Below are 18,083 nucleotides of genomic sequence, written 5' to 3' on the forward strand. Positions count from 1 at the left end.
GGTTAAAAACATGCAAACAGTTAAATAATTCCTATTTCAACCATTGAAGTTGTTTTGATTTCATCATAAATTAAGAAGGTACGAAATTAACTATTTTATCCTTTACATTGAACATGTTTTTGAATGACAAATGGTGTTTCATAAATAAATCCTAATAAACACTTAAATTAGACTGTTAAATTTAAACTATAATTTTGGTCCACAAAGTTGTTGTTTTTTTTGCAGCTTCTCCGCTTATGAGAAAGAGCAGATTTTCAGTTTACCCTCCGCTTCATCCTCTGCTCCTCTCTCCTCCCTCTCCCACTCCGCTCTGCCCGTGCGCTGATTTCGGGGAGCTCCTTATAAATAAAATCCAGCGTCCCCGGCTCCTCTTCCTTATTGGTCAGGTGGAGCCGTTACCTCACTCCGGGGCGCGTCACGCAGCGTCTTCACGTATCCTTCACGCGTGTCTCTTCTTGTTTCTTATTGAGAGTCTTGCCGTCGGTCGGAGGGAGAAAAGCGGGATTGTCAGCGAGCCGAAGAGAGTGCAGGGAACGGACCGGGGTGCGCTTGATACTCAACACTTCCCATCCCGGGAGGAGAGCGGCGCACAAGAGCAGTCTCTCTCTCTCACTCGCTTTCTCTCTCGCTCTCACGCACACTTTCTCTATGTGTCTCTCTCCCGCACCCATACACACTCACGGACGCCCGCGCGCACGCACGCTCTTCATACGTCTCCACTTCGCCGGAGTAAATTACGGCATTGATCTTAACGGCGAGTGCGGATCTGTCTCTTGTGTTCGTGCTTTCTTCGACGGAGCGACTTGGAGAAACGGACAGAGAAGTGAGTAGATCACCTCTTATTTATAAACTTGATTATTATTATTATGACTCGTGGGCTTTTACAGGCTGTATGAGTGTGTTTGAGTGTGTGTGATCGTGCTCGCTCTAACTTTACTTCCACTGTTAGTTCATGGAGCGGGTTTATCCTCGTCGCATATCGCGGATCCGGATGCTTAAGTTGGATTTTGGAGTGCTTTTCGAGACCTTTTTCTGCTATTACTAACTTTCTGCGGTGTGATCTCGGGCTGCTTCAGTGTTTTACCGACAAAAAGATGTGGGGACTAATCCACCCAAAAGTCTGTTTGAAATGAAAACGAGGTTTGGTTGTTATCTGCTGTGCTTTACTTGCTTTTTGCTTTTTGCCAGAGTCCAACTCGCGTTGATTTACGCACCTGTCATTACTTTTGGGTTTTGTGTTAGCTTTTTAAAACGGCTGACAAGTCATTCAGTAGTGGCGAATTTAGAAATCTTAACTTTATTTTGCCATCTGTTAAAAAAAACAACAACCATGATTTAGATGAAAATGTCCTCCTGTTTCAACATGAGGTTCATCTTCAAACATAATTTACGATCTGTAGTCAAGTGCATTCAGCCTTGTTCCCAAAGAAGCTAATGACACTTCACACATCAATCTACCTTTAACATTTGTCTCTGTCCATGACCAAAACTCTCCACTGCTTAAAGACAACTCCATACGAGAAATAAAGGATGGAACTGTATGCAGTGTGTGTTACCCCATTGACTTTAGTGTCCTAAACATGGGACTAATTCTCGTTTAGACTCTGACAAACATCGTCTGCCGTTCGAAACTCCGTGCGTAAAAGTCTCCGGTCAGCAGTGTTCTCCGCTCAGAGCGCACAAGAGGAGGAAAGATCCAGCTCTCACTGAAGCAGTCAATAATAAAGTCGTTTTTAAAGTTCCTCTTATAGATGGACGAGGTAAAGGGTGGGCTAACTTAGCCCTCTTCATATAAGTAAAAGTTATAGATGCTTATTTTTAATATGAGACTGAATTAAAAGTGACTTCAAGATATACTCAACATCATTTTTCAGACTAACATAATTAAATGAGCGTCAGCAAACAAACACTAGTGAATAGAAAGGTGTCATTTACGGCTACTCATCTGTGACTTCCTATTTCACTTCTCAATTGTAGTGAAATTGTGTTATTTGTGATGTCCACATTCACATTAAAACACTACTTTCTGTTTGAATACAGTGACCACAAACGCTCACATACACGCACTCTCACATCTTCTTTCAATGCACACCTTTCTCAAACATCTTTAAACACACGAGTGGTGAAGGTTTTTGAACTCTGAACTTGTTGATTTAAATCTCTTGTATCCTCTGTGATTTTTTAGTTTGTGGTGTGTTCCCCTCCCGTCCGAAGATAAGGTGATGAAGGTGTTTCATCGTAGGTTGTCGTTTTATTTTATTAACTACGATGGAAAGCTGTTGTTTTTATTCCACCGCTGTACTCTCAATTTGACCTCACACACACACACACGTTTCAAAACAAGCCCGTTTTGGAGTTCTTTGGACTCCCTAATCTAAACTGTTTGTCCTTCACTTTTTGAGTCTGTGTGTGTGTGTGGGAGAGAGAGAGGGAGAAAGAGAGAGAGGAACCAATAATGCAAACACAGAGTAATGTGTGTATGCATGTACCGTATGTGTGAGAGTGTGTATCTGGGTCAGTGCCGGGCTCTGTGCTGAGGGCCGGGTGTTTTTTTCTTCGTCTACAGCGTTTCGACTGACCCCTCTCCTCTGCTTAGAAAGTATTTCATTAGGTAATGGCCGAGCAGGAACACAACAGTCTGCTTTGTGGGCTTAAAGAAAAGTATCTAGTTTGTGCCGCTGATTCAATCAGTTAGTGCATTTGTACATTTTCTGTATCTCTTGAGAATCTGACTGTCCTATTAGTTGTTTTTTTTTTAATGAATTGTAATGCTGAACTCTTGTGATCAAAGGCAGAGCTCAAACAAACTGTTGTAGGAAGCAGCTTTAATTTGTGAAATATTTCCATAGTCTTGACCCTGAAATCCCTTGCAAAGCAGATGCAAACATGTAACATGGAAAACGCTGCCTGTACACACGTGTAATAGGGCACAAGTGCAAACAAATATTCCACTGTTCATCCATCTAGAACTGGCCTACTGTATACTCTTTTTGGGGTTTTATTTGTGTCTTTTGGATTTGAAAACTAAGTGATTGAGAAAAATAACAGAAAATGATTGCAATGACTTGTGCAGTAAATTCATCACTGGCCTGAGCTTTGTGTTTCTTAAAGAAATACGTGATGAATGTTTTGTTTTCTTGCAGTTTCAGTATTTATGTGCAGTAGGTATCAGTGAATGCTGTTTGGTTATTTGGATGGGTATGATGCTGACACTTTGACAGCCCACTCTGCTCATATCATTTTCTGTTTCCAGAGAATCAAGAGAGTAAAGTTGAACCTTTTTACGGTGCTTTCACCACCACCACAGGTGTCCCTCTCTTCACTCAGACTGGATAAAATATATTAATATCTTAAAATAAGAAAAACCAAGCCTTGAATATGCAGCAATCTGAAAGGAAACAGCTTCAATCCCAGTGGCCGCATTTATAGAAATTTCATAAATAGAGAAGAAAGAAAGAAGTTCTAATACCTTGATATGTGGTTCTTTTATAAATGTAAGATAAGTACTTATTTCATTCAAATTATGAAAAGTAGTACAAAAGCATGCAAAAAATAATAATACACCCATATGAAAGATATTTCAGCTTTTTATCCTTTAGAGTTGATGAAATCCCTCTGACAAGAAGAGAGAACCTGTCTATTCTTCACAACTCGGCACAAGATGCAGAAATCAAGGTTACTGCTCAGGGGACAAAGAGGAAATGGGAAATTATTTTAGTTATAACACGTAACTGTTACTTCTCTGTGGGAATAGCTCCTTGAACTATTTCAAGAGAGTGTTTTTTTTTACTCACTAGTTTCCTTAGCTTTTTGTCAAGAGATCTACAAAAAGTTATTATTTGAGTTTGGTTCAGAGAGGTTTATGAATGTGGCTACACTTATTTCACTGTGTAAGAGTCTGATGTATTACAAGCCACTGAACACTGATGATCAGGTAAACTAACAGTTTTTAATTATTTTGATATCACTCTATGACTTTTAATACGGTACAGAGCAACTTTATCAAAAATATGGAAAATAAAGCCGACCTTTTCAATGGTTTGGTTTCTCTTGAACAGAAAAAAGGGGAAATCATGCTTTGCAAAATTCTGCTCTAATTTTGGGAAAGAAAACTGTCAAAATGCCATTTCTAGGTAATGTTTAATAAAATTATGTTGTGCTTTTTCTGTGTTTTTTTTTTTGTCTAGGTAACTCCTCTTATACTGAATGTCTGTGAGGACCCTTTGTCATGTTCGCTTAGCTCCCCTGCGTGATGCCTGATCATGACAGCACCTCACTCTTAACCAGACAAACCAAGCGCAGACGTGTGGACATCGGGGTGAAAAGGACTGTGGGTAGCACGATATTCGGCCGCTCCAGGGAGACCCTGCTCGACAGCATGAACCAATCGCACTGCATCGACCAGGACGGAGACTGCTCTTTGGTCGCTCACGGCCATGGGAGCACCAACGTTGACGGGGAGAAGTCAAATGTTCTCAGGAAGTTGCTGAAGAGGGCAAACTCGTACGAAGACGCCATGATGCCTTTCCCTGGGGCCACCATTATCTCTCAGCTACTGAAGAATAACATCGGAAAGAATGGAGGGAGTGACTCGGGCTTTCAGGTAAACACACATGTACACATGCAGTTACTCATTAAGTCACTTTTTAGTTGCCATTCCATTGAACCTTTGTTTTCCTCAGCCCATTAACCAATCAACCAATCAATAACTGATATTTAATTCAGTATTCTTGTCCTCAATCACAGGGGAGTGGAGCTTTGTCCAGTGGAGGTTCAGAGATCCAGGCGGAGGATGCTTGCAGCAACTCCTCTCATGACCGGGACAGCCCCTCTGACTGCCTCTCTCCTGGGCCTCCTCACGCCCCGCCGTCGTCGTCCTCCTCCTTTGGGCGTCCGCCGCCTGCTTCTAGTCTCAACACCCACGCTCCCTCTCAGCAGCCCCTCGCTCTCTCCTCCTTCGACCTGGACAGGCTATCAGACGAGCACCTTCGCGCAAAGCGGGCTCGTGTTGAGAACATCATCCGCGGTATGAGCCACTCCCCGCTGGTCAGGCCCAACGCCGGCGACCACAACCAAGAAAGCAACCGGGAGAATGAGAACAGCAGCAACAACAGCAGCAGCAGCAATGACCACCGAGGAGATGTCAACAGCCACAACACCAGCAGCCACAACCACAGCCGGAGCGACAGGCCTTCTTCCCTGCTGAGCTCTCCAGGTTTGCGAGGCGGCGTGGTCAGCGTTGGCGAAGTCTACAGGGAGAATAAGAGAAAGCAGCGGCTGCCGCAGCAGCAACACAGCTTCACCCAGCTGGTGTGTTCCAGGCAGGAGCAAAGGCAGGAGGAGAGACGGCAGCTCAAACTGCAACTGGAGGACATGCAGGTTGGTAGTGAATAGCATAAATAGCTACTTGAAAAACACTGAGTTTCAAGGACTATGACGCAAAGTCAAACCTATTGAAGAAATATATACCTGCTGTCCTACTCCCTGCCTAGACCGAGACTAAATCTGTTGTAGAAATTCATTCATCTTGTCTCTGTGGTATTAATTCAAAACAGGACAAGAGTTGAGATACAACTCAACAATATTTGACAAGTAGGGTACATTTGATCTTAGAAAAACTGCTAAAATGTATATCCTCTTTCGTGAATTTATGGTAAAAGCTAACCTTGACTATTTAAACGTTCTCCTCTGTTGATCAGAAACAGCTGCGCCAACTCCAGGAGAAGTTCTACCAGATCTACGACTCAGAGACCGAGGAAGAGGAAGACAACGGCGAGCCCGACCGAGGAAGAGAAAGAGAGGAGGATGGCAATTTGTCAGAGGACAGTATACGCTCTGACGGCCTGGAAGAGAGGCACCGAGACAGAGGGCGGCATAGCCATGACGACCTATCAGAGCTCGACCCGGGCCTGTTCCTGGATCGGGCCAGAGCCCTCCTCCGAGAGCAGGCCCTGATAGATGGAGAGTTGGAGGAAGATGTGGATGGCAGGGAGCAGGAGGAGAGGAATGGAGCAAAGGTGGTGAAGAGGAGAGGAGCAGGAGGACGGCAGCTAGCAGAGACGCTGAAACAGGAGCTTAACTGTGCCGTGTCGCAGGTGGTCGATACGGTCGTCAAGGGCTTCTCCTCGCCAAAGCAAGCCGTCAGCAACCACCGTGGCTGCCACAGTAGCACACCAGCTGCGCCCTCCTCGTCCTCCAACTCATCCTCATCATGTCCTCCACCCTTTGGTCCCCTCCCCTCTCTTACTCCAGACTCACGCTTTGGTGGCGGCGCCCTGACCCTAAGTCTGAACGGCGACGGCAGTCCTACCCCAAACTACCATTCCTCTAACCAGAGGCTGCACTGCTTCGGCGATGTGATCGTCCCGAGCCCCCTGGATTCATTTGGTGGTTTAAGTGGCAGACTGAGCGGTATTCCAACGCCCAACGACCAAACTGAGGCACTGCCGCTGGTGGTGCGAAAGAGTAGCGGAGGTGGAGGAGAGAACACCAACCCCTCTCTTCCTCCTCCTCCTCACCACCCCTCCCTCCACCCTTCTCCTCTCACAGCCTCGCTCGGGTTCAGCCCGCCATCATTTCGCCACCCGTTCCCTCTTCCTCTTATGGGTTACCCATTTCAGAGCCCCCTGGGGCCGCACGGCGGACACGGGTATCCACCAGGGCCCAAGGACCATCATCGGTCCTCCCCTGATTCCATGGACATGACCCGGGAATCCATCAGCCTCAGAACCAAAATGGCGTCCCTTGGAGGAGGCCATCTCAGTCACCACCACCATCACCACCACCACAGGCAGAGCTCGCCGAACCAACATGGGCCAGAGGGTCTGTCCCTGTCCCTCATCAAGTCTGAGTGTGGGGACCTGCAAGACATGTCCGACATATCGCCCTACTCAGGCAACACCGTATCCTTACACCTGTGAAGTTTTGTGTGTGTGTGAGTGTGACTTCTCTTGAATTTAAAAGTACCTAAAACCTCCAGATTGGAGGTCATCATCACCATTTTAAGAATATATTTACGCCATGTTTAGGTATAAGTCTCACTACATTAACAAGATATGCATGAGACATACTAATTAAAAACTGGTCCAAGGATTCAGTCTATAAAAATAACATGATTTCGGGTACTTGACGCGATAGAAATGCACTTTCTTAGTGTGCTTGAGTGCGGATATCAAATGTAATGTCTCAAACTGCCGTGCACAAAAGGAAATCACAGCTGCTCTGAAGTGGAACGCAAAATAACATTGTTTGTGCAAAAATCTAATCAAAGAGATCAAATATATAAAATATCTGAATACCTAGTTTTAAATTGTCACCGATCTTCTGCTACTACACAAAGCATTAAAATGAATGTTCACTGCATGAACAGAAAACATTTGTTTAGTTAATGTTATCATGTTTTAAGCCGGTATAAAAACTTAAATGTAGAGTATAATTAGGACAGTTTGTCACTTTTGGGATACTTTTTTATTTAAATCCAACATCTCAAATGTCCTTCCTTTTCTTTAATTGAGTCGATTCAATTCATAAATATTATGTTGATTATTAAGTAAGTAGTGTCTCAAATACTAAAATTAAAAGAAATGTAAAATTCATAAAAAGGAACAGCCATATTTTTACAATCCTGTTTGACATGAATTATATTTCCTTGCTCCACAAGAGTCACATTTCAAATGCGGTCAAACGCACTGAGACCGCTTAGAGACAGCAGCAGCGGGCAGTCGCCAAAGAAAGTCTTTAATATCAATTAATCTGCATTAATTGCTTCCTCTTTTTTCCTCGCTGAGTGGGGAAGATGAAAAGGGGCGCGATGGGTCTTGCAAGATGGGGAAGATTAAACAGGTCGCACGCTGCTCTCTCAAGCTCTTTTAAGTCTGTGCAGCAGGTTGCGGTGTTTAAAGGTGCTGAGAAAGGCTCGTGAGTCTCCTCTTCCATCACACACACACACACACTCTCTCACTGTCTGAGACACTCTTGTGCCCTTAGGTTCTCTTTCATCACAAAGACTTTGTACATAAACGCTCAAAGCAAATCATATTTCACTGTGTCTGTGTGCGTTTGTGTGTGTGGGTGTGGGTGTGGGTGTGGGCTAAGACCTTGTACATAGGAGCTCAAAGCTAATCATATTTCAAAGAGCGAGGGAGAGGCACAGGTGAATGCTTGGCTTTATTGATGGAAGCGTTCTAAATGTGAGCGTTTAGAGGGTTTGTGCGCACGTGTGGGTACACATCACATAAGACCTAAAATACACACTTGCATTATCTTTTCGAGGTTTGAGCTACTTTTCTCCCCTCCCTCTCCTTGTGGAGCTCTCCTGCTCACTTTCCTTTGCTGGCCTTCGCTTGCTGTTGCTCGGCAGCTGTGTGTGTCCTCCGTTCCCGATGCACAAACACACACGTGTACACAAGACACGCGCTCCTTTTTTTCAAGGCGTGTTCACATGGACAGGTGTTTGCAGGTAGCGGTTTATCTTTTTTCCCCCCCTAACCTTTCATATGAAGAGGGATTCTCCCCGGGCCAATACGGAAGCACACACTTTGACTCACATGTTCATACAAACAGGCACACACACACACACACACACACACACACACACACACAGGCACAAACACACACACACACGCTTGAAGAACAAAGTGAAAAGAAAAACAAGACTTTGAACCTGACAAATAGGAACTCCTTGCAGCTGTGATGTGGGATGTGATCACAGTGTCGTCTTCAAAGCCAATTTAGATGTTGCTTTAATTAAAAAAAAAAAAAGAAGACATATTTGACACGTCTCTTGATCCAGCTGAGCCGTTTCATTCCAAAATGCTTTTCAATTCATTTGAAGAAGAAACAAAGTCTTTGAAACGGGACATTAGTATTTCAAAGATGTTGACCACCCTTCAAACCTCCCTTCTTTTATTTCACAGGTTGAAACAATACAAAATTGTTTTCATTTCATTTTAATAACTGCAATGCTTAAAAATTAAGTCAATTCACTTCAATGAAGAAAATACCTTTCTTATTATGAATTCAGTCCATTTATTCGCTTATTTTATTGCGCGATAACTTTTGAAGAAATTGTTCAAATACAGCTTGTACTGAAATATTAACCATTACAGTGGGTTGACAAAAATAAGTTATTCAGGGAGATAAAAGCTTCCCCAATGTGAACATTTGCTGCTTTTCTCCCATTTATCTCAATTGAAATGGGAGATTCTTGGCCAAATTTGGTTCATGAAAATTGTGGATTATATTTTTATTTGACAATTCTCGGATAACTTCTTGACTAAATGATTACTCGATTAATTTACCCACTGCTTTGATATGATTCCAGTGTATTTGTAAGCGGTTTGCATAAGGAATGAAACCTTATTATGAGGTCACGATAATCATTGAACAGTAAGTTTGACTGCGAGCTGAAGACACACTTATGGGGAACATTTGCTAAAATAATCAGTTTGATCCATCCAGATGTTAGGATAAGATCTTGGCTCAAATGTGGTTATATAAGGACGCTTTGAAGAACGTTAAAATAACAAGAGATAAGTCTAATGTGCCCCTAGTCTTCAGACGATGAAACACACTGACTGTTTTAACGTCGAGCCGTCTTCAGTGAGTGTCATATCAAATGTAATAATTTAAAAAGAGAGCACCATTATGTTTTTGTTGTATTGTCTGAAATAATTTCTTCATTTATATACAATAATTAATCCAACATGTGCACTTCAAATATGTAGCTTTAACCACGTTTCCTGTGAGGTCTCCTCCTTCGACTGTTCTTCGGTTTGATTGTGTTTGTTTTCTTGTTCTGTCTCGTTTGATTTACATAGTAGGAGCTAAATGGTGATGGTGCCGGTTGATTTAAGGCTTCAAGAAAGCCTGGCAGTTAGGTTAAAGTGTTTTGCATCGATCACACACACAAAAAACAGTCACACCCCCCCCCCCCCCCCCCTCTCTCAGGTCTGTGTATCTTTAATCCTTTGTACAGAGCTGAGCAGATGTCCCCCATTCATTTATGAATCTATCCCCCCTCCCCATCCACTCACAAACACACACACACACACACACACACACACCTGGCAGCAAGGTCAAGTTACAGCTGATACAGTGAGCCCTGCACAAAACACACACGCATACACACACAAACACAGATGAACATCAGGTTGATCACACACACCAATAGGAACATCAGCGGTAGCTTTGTTTATTCACTGACTCCCTTTAGCTACTATTATACACACACACACACACACACACACACACACACACACACACACAGGCATTTTTCTTTTTTTCATTATGTTGGCTTCACACTGTTTACTCTGAGTCATGTTTGTGAGGTTGAGTGTGTCAGTGTGCTCCTGTGTGTGTGTGTGTGTGTGTGTGTGTGTGTGTGTGTGTGTGTTCAGAGCAGGTAAGACACTCTGTTCTGTTTCTGCAGACGGTTTTCTCCTGACGTACACACACACACACACACACACACACACACACACTGACAGGTTGGTATGAATGTTAACTAGGTGATGGTGTTGTTATTGGGTGAGTTGACGTATCTGCAGCTGAATGAATGATGGATGACAATGAGAACACAAAGTGAACATTGTTGATATCATGGCATCACGCTCATTATCAACATGTAGTCAGACTACTTTTGTGTTAATGTTGGTTAGTCTTTATTAAAGTTTATTTTTGTCTTTAAATTATAGTCTAGGAGTCACTATTGTCAAAAGTGTTACATTTTCATTAAAATGAGGGCTGGTGTGTTCGTCCATTAGATAGTGTTTTATCTCTGTCCACCACACCTGACTAATAATATTTAGCTTTTTAAAGTTGATAATGAAAGCAGCTTTGTATCTTTTAGCTGCTGCTGTCTTGAGTAGCTTGCGGTGTTTTTGTTGTTAAAGACTTTCCAGCGTGCAGTGATTTTGCTTGAAAACGCAAACACATCAAGACGAGTGAAGAAACTTATCGGGGGATAAATTCCTCACTTTTTTTTTTAAGTACAAAAACACATCGCAATGTTGACTTCTTGTTCTGTGTCTGAAGACAATTCTGAGTTGTGGACTGTAGTGGCAGGGTGACGCAAAAGTGGCTCTGTACTGTAATTAATCAGTTTTTTATTTTAAAGTAGGGTTGTTTAACCTTCGATGTGAGACAAGTCAAAATGAATAGTTTTGATACTTCATGCCTCGGCAAAAACATGTACCTGCTGGGCAATCCAAACTTCCTTTGTTTTGATTGTTCAACTTGAAACAAACAACGTAAAGAAAAATGTACTATGGCAGGAAAAAGTCCTTCTGTTTTTCTGTGGTGAAGCTATTCCCTCTCTCTGATGCTCTCCTCTCCCTCTCTAGCCATATCGGGCCCCTGGGGTTTCTGTACGAGTGTGTGTACGTGTGTGTGTTTGTCTGTGTGCTAATTGACCTTGCAGGGGGTTCCATTGATTGCCTCATCTTCTCTGATAGATTATAGGGCTGTTAATGTGGTGGGGAAATGGCAGCGTGGTGGGGCACAGCTGTTGTCACACACACTCTCTCTGCGTCCCTGCGACCGGGGCCTCCTCCGCAATTATTATTTTCCTTGTTGAGACGGTGGGATGCACACTCAGGCTGCAGAGATGCACGAGTAGATGTGGGATTTGATCCAAAGCCAGCAGGCGCTCCGGTTCGCTTTTGCTTTGGGTGTAAAGTGGCACGCCTTCTAAAGAACTGGTTCTCTCTTCTTTTGTTTTCTGTCATTGTGTTAAATATGCGCGCTGTCACCCTCCCGACTTTTACTGGCGGGGTCAGTCCTCGACGCTTCGCTATTTTCTAACACTCAGGCGGCGGGGACGCATCAGAACAACATACTCTTTTTCCAACATGTCTTCTCATTTATTCTAGCTGAAGCTGCTGACCAAACACGTACAAGAAAAACTATTCCTCCTCTCAGAGGATGCATGCCAGAAACCCAATAAATAGACTTGACAATGAAAATGACATTGTTTCAAAAGTATTGACTTTTAGTTAAACATGAATTAATGTCACGTTCATGATCAGTTGGGTGGTGCCTGTTTTTAGGTTGATAGTTGACAGTTTGAAGGTTCGGCGACACTTCACCAGTACGATCGAAATCCAGAATTTAAGAGACAAAGTACTTCATAAAGCCTTTGGCAGCGTATAATGGTGATTGTTGCTTTAGTACAGACAAAAATAAAACAGTAAGATGTTATGAAGGGACATTTTAAGGTGATTAAAAGGTCTTGGTGAAACGAAAGACCCCTGTTATCCTTAACAAGCTGTACTTCAGATTCAGGAGGGCTTATCTCCAAACCACCTGAAGAAGGCCAAGCTGATGTTCTTCTACACCCGCTACCCGTCCTCCAACATGCTCAAAATTTTCTTCTCCGACGTCAAGGTAAGACTTTCACCTGTTTTGTTTTTTAACTGTCCCTACGGTTTCTCTTGTTCTTTTCATGAGCCTCTTGTTCTTTTTGTCTCTCTTCTGTGCCATATCTTGTAACATAAATGATCTCTTTGTTTTGAGCGTGACACGTTTATCAATCCAGAGATTGTAGGAGGTTAAGTTCATGGCAACTCAATAAATGACAAATTAACCTGTGCAGTCACTGAAAAGCAAAACATGAGTGAATATAACACATCTTAGGGTCCAACAAACAGTTAGAAGAAAATGGAGAATTCACCTCCACCTGCTTTAATCTTGCAAGCTCTTGCATTTTCAAAACTACCGAGAGGGAAGGTCGTGTTATTGCATTGTGAGTACCACTTTGAGATTACACCGACAATGAACATTTGAAGAGAGATTTGAAGAAGTGACTCACAGCCCGAGTAGAATAGACGAGCGAGGTGAGTAGAGTTGCTTTGACTGTGAGGGTGAGGATGAAGATGAAAGACTTCAAATGGCATCTTCAGAATCACACCTGAAAAATCCCATCGGGGTATTTTTAGACGACGGATTGGAAAAATTGAGTTGTTGTGAACAGGTGTATGTCTTCGTGCTTTTAGATATGGTTACACTTTGGTTGCAAACTTTCTTATGACTTTTGTGCACTTTAATGTTTGGTTTTATCTAGTTTTGTTGCTTTTGTGTGTTTTCCGTTAGTCGGTATACATGTGTGTCTGTCAGAGGCCGCGCAGCACAGATGGGTGCTCCAGTCTGTCACGTCTTTGCAGCATAATTAGAGTTTCTGGCCTTAATCGGCCCGGGGTTGGAGGGAGGGGTTTTAACGCCCACTTTCCCTCTCTCACACACACATACTGTAACACCCCCTCCCCAACATACACACAGGCAGACGCACACACCAGCCCCTTTCACTCTCACTCTCACCAACATAAAGCACGATATTCAACTTTTATTTCGGCATTGAAAGCAGACAAATAACTTTCGTTTAATTTGACGGATGATGGGATGCGCAGGTAGTGAAGGAAAGTTAGTCAAGAGAAAAAGATGGAGAGTGTGTATGTGTTGGGGGGGGGGGGGGGGGGTGTTTGAGAAAATGACAGAGGGAGTGAAAGGAGGGGAGGACAAACAAATGAAAGAGAAGACAACAGAACAACAGCTTTAAAAACAAAGGCGCTGATTGTTTTGTGTTTACAGGCTGCAAAGTGATTTGCAAAAGGAGCATACGGCTCCTCTACGGATTCAGGACGCTCTATTCAAATGAGCGCACACACACGCACACACACACACACACACACACTCGCACACACACACACACACACACACACACACACACACCAGCTGCCCTTTGGCTCATATCTGTGGTGACCACTTCCTCGTGGTAGTGCCACATCCTCACCCGCTGCCATGGCAACAAGGGACACCAGGTGCTAGGCAAACACAAGGTTGCTAAGCTTACCTGCTCCCAGTAAGAGTGAGTGTGATTAACTGGGAGTCCCTGTAGAGATGAAGAAGGAGCCACAATAAATCAGATACACCTCTGTGTGGTGTAACGGAGCTCATAAAAAACACAAAATGCTTCTGTATAAAATGCAACTTTTAAAAATCTCACAGACAAAAAGCTTCAGACTTCAAAGATCGTACGCGTAGATAAATGATCTTTGTTGTCGTTCTGAAATGCTGCCAATCTTTTAAAATCTGCAACCTTTCATTTCTCGGGGTAAAAGAGGGTATCATTTGAATAGCAAGGCTGAAAGCATGCCAAAATAAAAGACTTAAATAACTTTCAGACAAAATCTTAACGTTCAGCTTGGCAACATGACGACTTAAAATGAGACAGAACTCGACTTTGTTTGCTGCTGTTAATCACCTCCTCCTTTTGGCTTCATTTGGCTTCTTCTTGGTTCCTATACCTCGGCGGTGACGTCCATATTGAGAACATCCGTCTGACACCAGTGATCGGGGGAGCTTTGCCCTCAGAGATTTAAACCACAAAGTAATGCTTCTGTGGTACATTATCAAATCACAGCTGCTCAAGTAAAGTTAGAGAGTGTAAAAAAAACAGCCAATCAGAGCGCGGACAGAAGGAAAACGTGAACATGAACCCCATTAAAAGTCAGTCAACTCTTATAACCATTAAAGATCTTATTTTAGGACAAATAGTCACATCATGTCGCTATACATAGTTTAACTTTAAAGGATAAGGCTGATAAAAAATAAACTTTTCTCATCATAAACAAATTGCTGATTATTGTTTGCTTTTAACCACCTGAACATGTCAATGTGAAAGAGTCGAACACAAATGTAACATTTATTTTGTTTATGCTAAATTAAAAAACAAAACAGCAGATGTTAGTCTACTTCTGCAGGGACTATTTTCACATGTGGAAGAATACACATTTGTCGCTTTAGTGGGAATTTATGGCAGCGTGGTGGTTTTATATGGGATTGACTGAAAATACAGTGCAAGTGTTCATTGTAATGACCAAACATGTCACACAGTGCAACAGTGTGACTCACTGATGTGTTTTTAATAGTTGGTGGACACAATGGAGCTCTATGACACGGAGGAGGACAAACTTATAACCGCAGACAACAACCACAAACTCTTTGTTCTTCTCATTTGTTTTTTAACAAAAAGAAGAAAATCATGTTATTGTTTAAGACATTTCTGGTTTCTTATTATTCACATTTTATGCTAATAAAGGTCTATAGTCAAATTGAGTTTTAATTGAGTTGTAATCTCGGATAATCCAGCGTATCTCTATGTGGGAGGAACTCTTCACATATTACTTTGCTTAATAAAAAAAATGAATCATGAATAATCCTGTTTGTGATGAGCGAGGCTGTTCTTTTCAAGGCATCCCTGTGTGTGTATGGGTGTGTGTGTGTGTGTGTGTGTGTGTGTGTGTGTGTGTGGGTGAGACTGAGTGGGTGAGAGCGCCCTGTTGCTGTCTGCCTGTGTGTATGTGTGTGTCCTGTTTCATTGTCCCATTGCATTCATTACCCTCATTATTACCATATTTCCAAAATCCGGGTCAATGTCTCCGTCTCTCTTTTTCTTTCTCACCCTCTATCTCTTACTCCGTCCCCCCCTCCCCTCCTCCTTCCAAGGGGAACAATAAGTAGCATGTGTTAGGAGGATCAGGCAGATTCACTGTAAGGGAATTAGGGCCCTGAATGGCTCCCCTAATTGGACTTGAATGGACTTTGTCTATGGGAAACTGGTTCTTAAAGATGAGCCTCTTACGCACAATGGCCGCCTCGCTTCGTGTGGGAAGTGGGTTGAGGCGACGATCTTGTTTTACACACATGAGCGAGCACGCGCACACACATAAACACACAGGGGGATCTTAATTATGTAGTGAAAGCTCTTGCCTTCTGACCAGACAATCATATATGTTAGCACGAGACGCTGAGGTGGCTGCCGTCTCGTCTTGAGAGAGTCAGTGAGAGTAATTAAGACCTTGTTAAGACCCGAGGAGTTAGGATTAATTAGACGCTGGCGGACTCGCACACACACACTCTCACTCGCGGGTTCCCTGCCAGCTCACACTCACTCTCTCTGACACACACACACACACACACGCTAAACATGAAGGAGCGACACATTTATCATCGGAGCCCTGAAGACTCTCGCCTTGAGAGGCTGAAGTGAGAGCTCGATGCCGCCTCCTCAGCAGGAATCAATTAGTCCAACCCGCCTCTCAGCCGTCTTGTCAATTAGAGCTACACCGCCAATTTGGAAACGCCAAGATATGAACGCGCAACAGCTCCAGTAACTGAATGACACTAAAATGATTAATGACAAAGTGTTTGATTCTGCTGGATGACAGAGCCTTTAAATATTATTCACAGACACTGAGCAGGCAGGACATGCGTTCAGGTGAAGGTAGAGATAGTACACATTATACAGCGCCAATCTTTTAATTAAAAATGTATAAACATAACTGACATATGGTTGTTTGCAGGCTCTTTGACTGATATTTTAGAGCTTCCTAAATCACTAATCACTACACTATGGGGCAAATAACGTCTCATCCTGTAGTTTAAAAAACATCTCAAAGTTTTGTTTTCCACATCAATGATGCACAAGACATACATGTTTGAATGTTGTCACTTTTGCTGTGACCAAAAGGCCAACACTTACCTCTACTACTCAATCATTCGACTGAGATCAGGCGAGGAAGCAGAGAACTATTCCTCTCAATTCACTGAATGCTGAGTTACAACAGGCGACACTGATTGTATCAGAGATAAGTGTGAGCACATACACGCAAGGCTGGCTCAAAGTAGCCCTACTTTTGGACAAATTGCTAAATTGAGCCAACAACCGCTGCCGAAAACTGATCCTCAACAAGCTCATACTTAACTCCCACAACTGGCAAAAGACATCCCCGGACAAAATGTAACACCTGCAGCTATAGATACTTGACCAGCAGACAACACCAATGCAAGGTGTAAACAACCTTAAAAGCTGCTGTTGTACTATTTCTAATGATTGGTTATAAAAAGGATTGCATACTATTTGTGATGCTGAATCACAACCAATTCAACCAAATCTCTCGAAAATTGTCGGACTTTAAATGACTTTTTGGATGGTTACAGTTACGTACATAAGGTTAGAGGGCAAGCGTGCATTTTGTTTTCCATTGGCTTTTAGGTAAAATGATTATTCCTTTAGTTTGAGGATTCAACACTTTGCGGTTATGAGGAACAACATTACTATTGAAAAGCTTTACAAAATCCCAATCAAATTTTTAAACAATCGACTGAAAACTCAATTTAACCAATGGTGTTATGGCGACCTATAATAAGTTAGATTCTATTTCTGGTTCATGTCACAAAAAAAAAAGTTGCTGCTTCAAAAATGAGTCTTCTTAAATAACTAGAACCTATACAGACACTGCTGACAGAATACCTGTGTGTACGTGATTTTATTATCTATGCATGACATTGCCAAATGACCTGACAAAAACAACAACTCTCCCGCAGTGTAAAGTGTCACAGAAAGCAGAAATGTGCCCAAACACAATTTGAAAAAGTTCCTGCAGCAGCTATTCTTACAGGAAACCTTCAGTGTTACAACTCGTACGTTTATGTCGATTGTGCACATTCACACTGTCCTCTCCAAAATCTGCCGAGCTACGAGGAATCTGGTTGAAGCGGGCAGATTCTTAAAGGATGTGTGTGTTTGCCCTTCCAATGCTGCCCGAGGGCGCTGACAACAGTCGCCATCAAGGGAAGGAGAGAGGGGGTGAGGCTCTCTGACACTTTCTCTGACACTCTCTCTTTCCCCCCTTTTGGTTGTAAACAGAAAATGGCATTCCTCAAGCTCAGCATTTTGGACCCCCTACCATTCTCTTTCTGTCTTTTGTCTCTTGCCTCTCTTGTTTTCTTTTTTGGTTTGTGCTGATTGTGATGAGCGGGACGAGACAGACGGTGGGTGGGTGGGAGGGCAGGTGGTCTGATGGCTGCATGTTTGCATGTGCGTTTGTGTCCTGTCCACATGTGAATCACGCATTTGAAATATGCTCAGTGGAGTTGAATTGTGAGGTTAGAGAACGCTCAAAAGTTAAAGACTGAAAATGTCACCATGTGCAGCTTGTCCAGCTGTGGTTTGTCCATAATGAGCACCGGAGGAACAAAATATTTTAACATAATTTCAAACGAGCCAGAGATGGAAAAGTTCTGTG

The 18,083-nt window shown here is 42.9% G+C and overlaps 1 protein-coding gene across 1 annotated transcript in view; it reads left to right on the forward strand.

Moving 5' to 3' along the window:
* Positions 1-412: 412 nt before the first annotated feature.
* prox1a (prospero homeobox 1a) overlaps positions 413-18,083 on the forward strand; it is a 37,354-nt gene continuing 19,683 nt past the window's right edge. Inside the window, exons 1-5 of the mRNA XM_020642183.3 lie at positions 413-823; positions 4,188-4,603; positions 4,747-5,379; positions 5,700-6,902; positions 12,277-12,384. Of these exons, the coding sequence (XP_020497839.1) occupies positions 4,253-4,603; positions 4,747-5,379; positions 5,700-6,902; positions 12,277-12,384 (2,295 nt within the window). The 5' untranslated portion in view covers positions 413-823; positions 4,188-4,252. The remainder of the gene's footprint in view (positions 824-4,187; positions 4,604-4,746; positions 5,380-5,699; positions 6,903-12,276; positions 12,385-18,083) is intronic.

This window comes from Labrus bergylta, chromosome 24 (assembly GCF_963930695.1).
Source record: "Labrus bergylta chromosome 24, fLabBer1.1, whole genome shotgun sequence".
Classification (NCBI taxonomy): domain Eukaryota; kingdom Metazoa; phylum Chordata; class Actinopteri; order Labriformes; family Labridae; genus Labrus; species Labrus bergylta.